The following is a 12,590-nucleotide window of genomic DNA, read 5'->3' as shown; positions in this document are numbered from 1 at the left end:
CTGCATTAGGAGCCACACTGTAGATGCCCAGTAACCACATGTGCCTATTACCATATTGGACAGACAGATTACTGCAGAAATTTCCATCCGATGGCTCTCTATAGATTCAGATCAGGATTTATTTGGAGTCAGAATCACCCAGGGTCAAACGTGAAAAGAGCAACATTTTTCAGAAGACGTGTGTTTCTTTTCCTTTTTATTTTTATTTTAAAAAATTGTTTTTAAGTTTATTTATTTATTTGTAGAGAGAGACAGAGAGTGCCAGCAGGGGTGAATCAGAGAGAGGGAGAGAGAGAATCCCAAGCAGACTCTGCGCCGTCAGCACTGAGCTTGACTGGGGCTCAAACTCACAAACTGCGAGATCATGATCTGAACCAAAATCAGGAGTCAGACACTTAGCTGACTGAGCCACCCAGGCACCCCAAAAGACATGTGTTTCTATTGTGGGCTTATTACTGATAGCTTTGTGTCTGTAGACAGAAGAGATATGCTCTTGGCCTCGGTTTTCTTTTCTAAAGCACGGGGTAGTAATTCCTGCTCTTCTGCTTCATGGAGTGCTTGGGTAAAATGTAGCCCTGTAAAATGGCTAAGTGCTGTGTGAAGGCTAAAGCAGTCTTCAAGAAAACGCACTGAAACCCTGTTGACTGTTCTGTGTTTTGTTTGGTCTTTTAGGTTGCTGACAGAGCTGGAGTCACCTTCCTGGTGGCCCTTTAGCTCCAAGCTTTGGAAAATGCCATCAGAAACAAAGCTTAAGGGAGACGCTTCAACGGCTAGTCCCAAAACTCTTGGGAAGGAAGGGGTAGTGGTCAGAATTCCTGCTGTTGTCTCCCAGAGAACAGCATCCCATGTCAAACCAGGGAGTCTCACTGTCCTAGTGTCTGGACTGGAAATCCATGATTCGAGTTCTGCGCTCATGCACAGGTTCGAAAGAGAAGACGTGGATGACATTAAGGTTCACACGCCCTATGAGATCAGCATCCGCCAGCGGTTCATTGGGAAGCCTGACATAGCCTATCACTTGATATCTGCCAGGATGCCAGAGGCCATCCCCGTTTTGGAGGTGCAGTTCAGCAAAAAGATGGAGGTGTTAGGAGATGCCCTGACACCCAGCAGCACCAAAACCTCCTCCCCAGCAGAGAAGGGCTGCTCCATGTGGCACACAGGTGAGTGACTGCTGGTGCAGGCCCTGCACAAGTCTCCAGAATCATGGTCAAATGCAGCATGCCTGTGGCACATCCATAATTTGAGGCATCGCTTGGAGCAGCTGCTGGTTTCCAGGCACCAGCAACTGTGCATTTGTTAGCAGGTGAGAACAACTTCGGGCCTCTTTCCTTAGTTCCTGCCACCTCGAAGTGGGCAAGTCCCAGACTCAGGTATACCACACACTCAAATGGGAGCCAGGCAGGTTTCTCCAGAGTCTGCTTTCTATCCAGAACAGAGGAGGGCTCCAGGGTAGGTGTTTTCACCTCTTTCCTCTGTGGGACTTAATTGACACTAGCATGCCGGCTCTGCACCCCCGACCTGGGCCCATTCCAGGAATGTGTCTGGGAATCAGAATCCTGGACAACCATGCAGATACATTTTGTGGGTTTGTAGGCCTTGGCAAGGGCCCATGGAGTCCTCCCGCGTGTCTCCATGGAGAGCGTGGGGCTGGATGTATGCCTTTGGACAGCCTGGGACCACCGGACTCCTCAGGCTCACCTTCCTGATGGGTGTCAGTAACATCTCGGTCACGTCTTTAGTCTTTTTTTTCTTTTTAAAAAATTTTTTTACATTTATTTATTTTCTTTCTCTTTTTTTTTCAATATGAAATTTATTGTCAAATTGGTTTCTATACAACACCCAGTGCTTATCCCAACAGGTGCCCTCCTCAATGCCCATCACCCACTTTCCCCACCCTCCCACTCCCATCAACCCTTAGTTTATTCTCAGTTTTTAAGAGTCTCTTATGGTTTGGCTCCCTCCCTCTCTAACTTTTTTTTTTCCTTCCCCTTCCCCATGGTCTTCTGTTAAGTTTCTCAGGATCCACATAAGAGTGAAAACATATGGTATCAGTCTTTTTCTCTATGACTTATTTCACTTAGCATAACACTCTCCAGTTCCATTCACATTGCTACAAAAGGCCATATTTCATTCTTCCTCATTGCCAAGTAGTATTCCATTGTGTATATACCACAATTTCTTTATGCATTCATCAGTTGATGGACATTTAGGCTCTTTCCATAATTTGGCTGTTGAAAATGCTGCTATAAACATTGGGGTACCAGTGCCCCTATGCATCAGCACTCCTGTATCCCTTGGGTAAATTCCTAGCAGTGCTATTGCTGGATCATTGGGTAGATCTATTTTTAATTTTTTTTTTCAGTATGTGAAGTTTATTGTCAAATTGGTTTCCATACAACACCCAGTGCTCATCCCAAAAGGTGCCCTCCTCAATACCCATCACCCACTCTCCCCTCCCTCCCACCCCCCATCAACCCTCAGTTTGTTCTCAGTTTTTAAGAGTCTCTTATGCTTTGGCTGTCTTCCACTATAACCTCTTTTTTTTTTTCTTCCCCTCCCCCATGGGTTTCTGTTAAGTTTCTCAGGATCCACATAAGAATGAAACCATATGGTATCTGTCTTTGTCTGTGTGGCTTATTTCACTTAGCATAACACTCTCCAGTTCCATCCATGTTGCTACAAAGGGCCATATTTCATTCTTTCTCATTGCCACGTAGTACTCCATTATGTATATAAACCACAATTTCTTTATCCATTACTCATCAGTATTTTTAATTTTTTGAGGAACCTCCATACTGTTTTCCAGAGTGGCTGCACCAGTTTATATTCCCACCAACAGTGCAAGAGGGTTCCCGTTTCTCCACATCCCCTCCAGCATCTATAACTCCTGATTTGTTCATTTTAGCCACTCTGACTGGCGTGAGGTGGTATCTCAGTGTGGTTTTGATTTGTATTTCCCTGATGAGAAGTGACATTGAGCATTTTTTCATGTGTCTTTTGGTCATCTTGATGGCTTTTTTGGAAAAGTGTCTATTCATGTCTTCTGCCCGTTTCTTCACTGGATTATTTGTTTTGCAGGTGTGGAGTTTGGTGAGTTCTTTATAGATTTTGGATACTAGCCCTTTGTCTGATATGTGATTTGCAACTATCTTTTCCCATTCCATAGGTTGCCTTTTAATTTTGTTGATTGTTTCCTTTGCAGTGCAGAAGCTATTTATCTGGATGTGGTCCCAATAGTTCATTTTTGCTTTTAATTCCGTTGCCTTTGGAGATGTGTCAAGTAAGAAATTGCTGCGGCTGAAGTCAGAGAGGTTTTATCCTGCTTTCTCCTCTAGGGCTTTGATGGTTTCCTGTCTCACATTCAGGTCCTGTATCCATTTTGAGTTTATTTTTGTGAATGGTGTAAGAAAGTGGTCTAGTTTCATCCTTCTGCATGTTGCTGTCCAGTTCTCCCAGCACCATTTCTTAAAGACACTGTCTTTGTTGCATTGGATATTCTTTCCTGTTTTGCCAAAGATTAGTTGGCCATCCTTTTGTGGGTCCAATTCTGGAGTCTCTATTCTATTCCATTGGTTATGTGTCTGTTTTTGTACCAATACCATGCTGTCTTGATGATGACAGCTTTGTAGTAGAAGCTGAAGTCTGGGATTGTGATGCCTCCCGCTTTGGTCTTCTTCTTCAGTATTACTTAGGCTATTCGGGATCTTTTGTGGTCCCATACAAATTTTAGGATTGCTTGTTCTAGCTTCTGGAAGAATGCTGGTGCAATTTTGATTGGGATTGCATTGAATGTGTGGATTGCTTTGGTAGTGTTGCCATTTTAACAATATTTATTCTTCCAATCCATGATCATGGAAGGTTTTTCCATTTCTTTGTATCTTCTTCAATTTCCTTCATAAGCTTTCTATAGTTTTCAGCATACAGATTTTTAACATCTTTGGTTAGGGTTTATTCCTAGGTATTTTGTGATTCTTGGTGCAATTGTGAATGGGATTAGTTTCTTTATTTGTCTTTCTGTTGCTTCATTATTAGTGGATAAGAATGCAACTGATTTCTGTACATTACTTTTGTATCCTGCGACTTTGCTGAATTCATGTTATCAGTTCTAGCAGCCTTTTGGTGGAGTCTGTTGGGTTTTCCATGTACAGTATCATGTCATCTGCAAAAAGTGAAAGCTTAACTTCATCGTTGCCAATTTTGATGCCTTTGATTTCATTTTGTTGTCTGATTGCTGATGCTAGAACTTCCAACACTATGTTAAACAACAGCGGTGACAGTGGACATCCCTGTCGTGTTCCTGATCTCAGGGGGAAAGCTCTCAGTTTTCCCCATTGAGGATGATATTAGCTGTGGGCTTTTCATAAATGGCTTTTATGATGTTTAAATATGTTCCTTCTATCCTGACTTTCTCGAGGGTTTTTATTAAGAAAGGATGCTGAATTTTGTCAAATGCTTTTTCTGCATTAATTGACAGGATCATATGGTTCTTATCTTTTCTTTTATTAATGTGATGTATCACATTGATTGATTTGCAAATGTTGAACCAGCCCTGCAGCCCAGTAATCACAAACATAAGCAACCTTATTGAGAATGTGGTAATTGCAGGGGACTTTAATACCCCACTTACAGCAATGGATAAATCATCTAGACACAGGATCAATAAAGAAACAAGGGCCCTGATTGATACATTGGATCAGATGAACTTCACAGATATATTTAGAACTCTGCATCCCAAAGGATCAGAATATACTTTCTTCTCAAGTGCACATGGAACATTCTCCAAGATAGATCACATACTGGGTCACAAAACAGCCCTTCATAAGTATAAAAGAATTGAGATCACACCATGCACACTTTCAGACCACAATGCTATGAAACTTGAAATCAACCACAGGAAAAAGTCTAGAAAACCTCCAAAAGCATGGAGGTTAAAAACACCCTACTAAAGAATGAATGGGTCAACCAGGCAATTAGAGAAGAAATTTAAAAATATATGGAAACAAATGAAAATGAAAATACAACAATCCAAACACTTTGGGAAACAGTGAAGGCAGTCTTGAGAGGAAAATACATTGCAATGCAGGCCTATCCCAAACGCTTTGGGAAACAGTGAAGGCAGTCTTGAGAGGAAAATACATTGCAATGCAGGCCTATCTCAAGAAAGAAGAAAAATCCCCAATACAAAATCTAACAGCACACCTAAAGGAAATAGAAGCAGAGTAGCAAATACACCCCAAACCCAGAAGAAGAAGAGAAATAATAAAGATCAGAGCAGAAATAAACAATATAGAATCTAAAAAAACCTGTAGAGCAGATCAATGAAACCAAGAGTTGGTTTTTTTGAAAAAAGAAACAAAATTGATAAACCTCTAGCCAGGCTTCTCAAAAAGAAAAGGGAGAGGACCCAAACAGATAAAATCATGGGGCAGCCTGGGTGGCTCAGTCGGTTAAGCGGCTGACTTTGGCTCAGGTCATGATCTCACAGTCCGTGAGTTCGAGCCCTGTGTCGGGACCTGTGCTGACAGCTCAGAGCCTGGAGCCTGTTTCAGATTTTATGTCTCCCTCTCTCTCTGCCCCTCCCCTCTTCATGCTGTGTCTCCGTCTCAAAAATAAATAAACGTTAAAAAAAATTGGATAAAATCATGAATGAAAATGGAATTATTAACCAATCCCTCAGAAATACAAGCAATTATCGGGGAATACTATGAAAATTATATGCCAACATACTGGACAACCTGGAAGAAATAGACAAATTCCTAAGCACCCACACACTTCCAAAACTCAAACAGGAAGAAATAGAAAACTTGAACAGACCCATAACCAGCGAAGAAATTGAATCAGTTATCAAAAATCTTCCAACAAGTAAGAATCCAGGACCAGATGGTTTCCCTGTGGAATTCTACCAGACTTTTAAAGCAGAGATAATACCTATCCTTCTCAAGCTGTTCAAAAAAATAGAAAGGAAGGAAAACTTCCAGACTCATTCTATGAAGCCAGCATTACTTTGATTTCCAAACCAGAGACCCAGCAAAAAAAGAACTAAAGGCCAATATCCCTGATGAATATGGATGCAAAAATTCTCAACAAGATACTAGCAAATTGAATTCAACAGCATATAAAAAGAATTACTCACCATGATCAAGTGGGATACATTTATTTATTTTTGAGAGACAGAGCCTGAGCAGGGGCGGGGCAGAGAGAGGGAGACACAGAATCAGAAGCAGGCTCCAGACTCTGAGCTGTCAGCACAGAGCTGGACGCGGGGCTTGAACTCACAAATCGTGAGATCATGACCCTAGCTGAAGTTGGATGCCTAACCGACTAAGCCACCCAGTCGCCCCATGTCTTTAGTCTGTATTTTTGTCTCTGTGAATGATTGTGAGAAGGCGTGTCTCACACCTTTTATTTGTTTTGTGGCCTCACAGGTTTGTCTCTGTGGACTGCCTATCCCGTTTGTTTTTCTACCGTGCTGTTTCTTCATTTGATCTGTAGTAGCACCTTATTTTTTGTAGATATGTATCCCTTGTTGACTTCAGGGGCTACCAGTACCTCTCCCAGATGGTCATTCTCCACCACAGAAATGTTTAATGTTGCTGTGGTCACATCCACCATGTTTCCCCTTCAGTTTGTTTTTGAGTCCAGCTTAAGAAATCCCAGAGTCATAAAGTATCGTATTTTCTAATACTGGTGTTATATGTGATCTTACTTCTATATTATAGCAATTTTTCTGACAGGCCAGTAGTCCTTCCTTATTAACTTTGATTGCCAGGTGTCTGTTAAAGTGAGAGACATGTTTTTACTGTCCTGGTTTCTTTTTTCTCTGAAGTGATTGATTTCAGTGCTAATGTATAACCAATTTCCCTAACACATGAATATTGTGATGTTATTCTAGATGGAAGTTTCAAGAAGAAATGTGCTTAAAAATAGACCTGGTCCCATAAATACCAAGACATTGGGAATGTTAATGTAAAAACTTAATTTAAAAAACGTATTTTTTTGGTGCGCCTAGGTGGCTCAGTTGGTTGAGCATCCAACTTCAGCTCAGGTCGTGATCCTGTGGCTCATGGGTTCGAGTCCCATGTCAGACTTTCTGCTGGCAGAGCCTGGATCCTATGTCAGATTCTGTGTCTCCCTCTCTCTCTGCTCCTCCCTTGCTCGCATGTGTGCCATCTCTCTCAAATAACAATAAAACATTTAAAAAAAAAAACATATTTTCTTGGTGCTCCCAGATTTTTCTTTGGCCCCTCTCTCAAGGCCAGACTTAGAAGCCCATGACAGGGCCAAGGAGGGTAAGCAGTACAAGCCAGCATAAGACCCTGACCCAAGGGGCCTGGGCAGTGAGGGGAGACCAAGGACATGGTGCTGGGCACCCACAGCCCTTGTCCTCGTGGGGCTCCACCACATTCATGGTTCGTGGGCTTTCTGTTAGAGCTGGCATCTTCAGAGACAGGACATGGCACAGGGGCCAGAGCCCTGCGGCTAGGGTTTGGATCAGGAAGGGCACCAGCCAGGGCTGCTGACCACGGGCCAGACGTCTTCCTCCTCAGGGAAGCCACAGTCACCTACCGTCAGCCATGTCCGCACACACCTCCCGAACAAGGTCCAGATTCGGGTTGGATTGAGTGATGGGGCCTGTGTTCGTGGAGTGAGTGGAGCCATATCAGGATGACACATGAGTTTTCACCTCAGGACTAACATCAGCCTGTGCAGATCAAGACGTGGAGTCCTCCCTTGGGGAGGCCACCCTGCCTGCCTGTGAGCTTCTGCAGGTGGTGAGGAGGGAGCTGGGGAAGGAGCTACAGGCCCCGGTTGTGAGCAGAGTGGTGTGTCTGACTTGCTGTGTGTCTCTGTTGTTGGCTGCCGCACCTGAGGTGGAGACCATGGCTGGACATCTCCAGCTGCTGTTGTGATAGAGCCTGTGGCCAGAAGGTGGCAGTGTAGTCACAGGACCCAGAGGAACTTCCCGGAGACCTCTGCAATCCTGTGCAGTGTAGGTGGCCCAGCCAGCGGCCCAGCTGGCCCAAGGTGTCTCCAGGGGCTTCGGGAGCCCGGACGACACAGGTGGGCAGTGTCCACCTTGGGGGAAAGCAGCGGAAAAACTGCTGTGTTTGCCTAGCTTCCAGCTTGGGGACAAGCTGCAAGGAGGGTACAGAGTCCCCGTGTCTCAGACACTGATTCCCCTGACGAAACAATGCTCACACACTGTCGCTCTCCCAAGTCCGCGTTTTGTCCACATTCCCTCATGCCTGCTGTCCCCAACCGTGTGTGGTGTCCCATGGGATGTGTCTGTGTGGAGGTTGGCACGTTGTCTTATGTTGTCTCATGATCTTGGGCTGACAGGTTTCAGGAGGACTTCAGAGCAAGGCCCATGCATAGTGTTTTACAGAGTTTTGGGTACTTACTTTCATCTTTGCCAACTGGTCACCTTCTCTGACTGCCTATTTAAGAGGCCCTGGTCACCTGCTCACTCACCAAATGGAGATCTTACCCAGCGCCTGCCCTCAGTGCCCCCTGGTTGGCTGTCCTGCTTCCACACTGGGACATGTACTCCGGACCAGACCTTAATGACCGCATCTCCAGCACCCAGGATGGGCCCGGGTGTCTAGCAGTACACACATCTATGTGACAGTAATGTCCCTGTGCAGGATCGCTGATTTAAGACTCTGGCTCCAGGTGGTAGAGTCCTGATCCCAGGGCGCAGGGACCACAGTGACCACAGACAGACCCTCACCCGTGTGGTCTCTAGGCCACGGGAACCATGCTACCACATATACCCTCCCTGTGTGGTCACTAGGACACAGGTACTCCCTGACCCCAGTGGACCCCCTGGAAGCTGTGTGGCTCTGACCCACTTGATCCCCTCCAAGGACCCATGGGTCCAAGCTGTGTGCTCTATAGTTTTGCACGTTTGCAGAGTACGGTGTTGTGGTTGTAGTTAGTGGAGACTGCTGTTTCCCTCGTTTCCACTCTCTGTCCTGTGCTTCCTGCGTAAGCAGGGGAGGGAGCATCCTCTGATGTTCTCTGGGCCCATCCCTCAGCCATCGTTGAGGTGTTGGGGTCCCAGGGACAAGGAGAATGACCTCTGGAGGCTCTGCTCTGCTCCCAGGTGCAGCTGCTGGGCCTTGCTCTGGGCACACAGTGAGGCTAGGTGTGCGTCCACAGCTGCCCCTCCCAGCCCAGTCGTTGTTCCTAGAAAGTGAAATCATCCGTACATTCCCTTGTACCTTGAACGATTTGTGCTGATTCTGTTTAACTGAGATAATTAATGACTTCAGAGACAGAAACTATTTTGTACTGAAATTGATTTTTCTTCGGAGATATTTCAGAGCATTGAAGTCACTGAGTCAGTGACTCAGGTCTCAGTACAGAGCATGGGGGTGCTAAGCTCTGTGTGGATCCTGCTGACCCATAGCTCTTCATGAAAAATAGCCCTGACTTAGTATATTCCAGGAAGAAAAATTCTGTTTTGGCTTTCTGGTTAAGTAAAAACCCCTTTTGTTACACATTCAGAAGAGGTCAGCAAGCCCTCCAGAATACAGCTGCAGGTGTGTGAGCAGCAGTGGAGGCACACAGTGTTGGGCCCCGTGGGCTGCAGTCTTGGACACGCCGGCTGGAGAGGCCCAGCTGCAGAGTGCAGGGGCGGCACGGGACTGCCGGTGTGCAGGTGGAGTGATGCCGGGACAGGTGACGAGGGAAGGTGGTTGCTGCTGGCGTGGCCAAGGGGGGGGAACACGTCGGTGTGATGTGGGACGGGAGCCCTGGGGGACCGGGGAGTGGACACCGAGGAAGAAATTTGCCATAGAACTGCACTCACTGTGTTCCACTGATAACTCTTGTGACATCACGTGTGTCAGCTGGCTTTCTTTTAGGCCAATAACAGCTGTAGACCAGGTTTTCTGTTTTGGCCTCCATTCTTCCAGCCGGGCTCTGATGCTGCTTTTCTGTGGCCCACTTCAGAAAAGTGCTTTTCGTTATGTAACATTGTAGGTGGTGACATCTTTGATCACGTTAAGGCCAAACAGCACTGAATTGCAGCCTATGGAAAGTTCCTTGCTAATTAAAAGCCCTGAGGAAGTTGGAGGAGGATGGGGCTTTGGAGATTTTAGAACACAGGTTGTGAAAGCAATTTCATTGGTTGCAGTCAGCATTTATTTTATTAAAAATGTTTATTTATTTATTTTGAGAGAGAGAGAGAATCCCAGGTAGGCTCCACACTGTCAGTGCAGAGCCTGACATGTGGCTCAAACTCACAAACCACAAGATCATGACCTGAACTGAAATCAAGAGTTGGATGTTCAACCGACTGAGCCACCCAGGTGCCCCTGGCTTTTTTTTTTTTTTTTTTTTTTTAAAGAATGGAGTAGAAAACCTGATGTGTATGCATGGTTTTGTCTGGGAGGACATTTGGACCCCCTGGATGAGGGTGTGGTGTTCTCCATGGACCCACTATTCATGGGACACACACACAGTGTGCACACACCTGCACAGGGTCTCCTCCAGCAGAGGCCAGCCAAGACCCAGGGTCTTGCCTCCACGCAGCCCCCGCTCTGCCCACACATTCCTGAGTGCTCTCTGTGTGGCCTGGGCCCCTTTCCTCTGCGGGACCCTGAGAAACCTGTGTCTTGTCCTCACCCAGCCTGCACTTGTCCTGGACGAGGCCGTGCTTCCTTTGCTCCTCAGGGAGGATGACTGTGTAAGAGTTATGTGGAGAAACTCAAGTAGCAGGGGAGTCTGTGTATGTGTGGAGCTCGCCCCAGACCAGCATCCTTCTCCTTCCTTTCCTGACTGTGCGTTCATCCGGCTGCTATGATGACTGCTCACCACCTCTGGGGTGGCCCTTCTGTGCCTCCTGTCCCACAGAAGCCAGAGATGCTGGCATCCAAACAGCTGACTCTCATCCTGTGCACTTTCTGCTCTGCAGCTCCCTAATATAAACGTGGCTATGCCACATACCTGGATGCTTTGCATGATGGAGAAGGGCAGACCACAGACCCTGACCGATGCCCCAGGGCCGCAGATGGAGGTTGGTTGCACCCCACAGGAGGGCCTGTCTGCCCTTCCACTCCTCAGGAGTTCACCGGGCGCAGGTGTCGGGGGACGGGAGACACCCCTGAGCAGTGCCGGGCCACATGTAGCGCTCTGACTCACCCCCAGCTCGGCGCGGCTGCACACTCAGCTTTGCTTGGCCCAAGCTGCTGGCCATTTCCTGTGCTCTGGAGAACCACAGTGTTGTGTGGGGTAAGACTCGGTGCTGCAGTTTCCAGCAGGGGATTTCCTGGGCGTTTCACCAGGGGTCAGCACATGGTACATCTGATACTCCAAACGTATGGTCTTTTCCCCCAGACAAGGATAACGACCACTCGTGGATACAGGGCCTTTCTTCAGATGTTAGGCACAGAACCAGACCTTGACTCTCCAGTCAGAGCAAGGCTAAGGGAGCAGCGTGGACCTGGGGTGGGAGTGAGGCTCGGGCAGCCCCCACCCAGCCCAGCGTAGCAGAGCTCAGGGACAGGGCCCTGCCACACCCACCTCCCCAGCAGGCACAGAGGCTGTGGACCAGTGCGTGTGTGAGAGAGCCCTGACGGCCCTCGAGCCCTCAACATCAGTCCGTGTAAAGTTCTGAATGTTCTTGGGTCATTCGCACCTCCAGGAAGATGTCACGGCTGTTTGACTTTCCTTTCCAGCGTCTGGGCTGATGGACCGGGCCGTGCACCACGAGCCCTGCCCAGGCAGCCAGGACGGCCAGCCACTCCAGCTGCAGACGACCCAGCCGTTCATTTCCGAGGGGGACGCCCAGGAACTGAGACAGGTAATGTGCGCTCCCGGTGCCGTGGCGCCTGCAGACATCTCCCTGCTGGTGTACATGGGCCACCGTGCATCTTGCTCTCTGCAGATGCAGAGAGCAGAGAAAGAGTGGTGCTTGTTCTGGGTCCTTGCACTTGGTGACGTGCAGACATGCCAGTGGGCCTGTACACACACGGTCTGCCTGTGGCCGCTCCTGCCTGTTGTACATGTGCAGATATGTGCATACATGTGTACTGTGTTTGTGTGCACTGTGTGTGTGTGCTCTGCATGTGTCTGTATATGTGCATGTGCTTTGTGTGTGTCTGTGTGTGCCTGTACTGCGTGTGTGGTGTGTATGCATGTGTCTGTGTATGTCCGTGTGTGGGCTGTGTGTGCATATGCTGTGTGTGTGTCTGTGTATGTCCATGTGTGTACTCTGTGTGAATGTGCTGTGTGTCTGTAGGTCCATGTGTGTCTGTGTGTGCATGTGCTGTGTGTGTGCTGTGTGTGTATGTGTATGTCCACATGTGTGTGCATGTGTCTATGTATGTCCATGTGTGGGCTGTATGTGTGCATGTGCTGTGCATACGTCTGTGTGCATGTGCTGTATCTGTGTATGTCCACGTGTGTGTGCATGTGCTATCCATGCATCTGTGTGTATGGTGTATGTGCATGTGTCTGTGTATAGGCTGTGTGTGCATGTGCTGTGCATATGTCTGTGTATGTGTGTGTGTGCATGTGCTGTGCATGTGTTTGTATGTCCGTGTGTGTGCTCTGCGTGAGAGTGCTGTGTGTGTGTCTGT

At 47.3% G+C, this 12,590-nt stretch overlaps 1 protein-coding gene across 2 annotated transcripts in view; it reads left to right on the top strand.

Annotated features, from left to right (window-relative positions):
- The window catches only part of SNAP47 (synaptosome associated protein 47), a 49,986-nt gene that overhangs the window by 27,594 nt on the left and 9,802 nt on the right, over positions 1 to 12,590 (top strand). The window contains exons 3-4 of one of the 2 annotated variants that reach the window (XM_049648374.1): positions 673 to 1,163; positions 11,688 to 11,812. In XM_049648374.1, the coding sequence (XP_049504331.1) occupies positions 673 to 1,163; positions 11,688 to 11,812 (616 nt within the window). The remainder of the gene's footprint in view (positions 1 to 672; positions 1,164 to 11,687; positions 11,813 to 12,590) is intronic. The other variant, XM_049648375.1, reaches the window with a different exon arrangement.

The sequence above is a fragment of the Panthera uncia genome (assembly GCF_023721935.1).
Source record: "Panthera uncia isolate 11264 chromosome A1 unlocalized genomic scaffold, Puncia_PCG_1.0 HiC_scaffold_17, whole genome shotgun sequence".
NCBI classification, from domain to species: Eukaryota; Metazoa; Chordata; class Mammalia; order Carnivora; family Felidae; genus Panthera; species Panthera uncia.
Note: the sequence above shows the minus strand (reverse complement) of the source record. Positions and strands in the feature narration are given on the sequence as shown.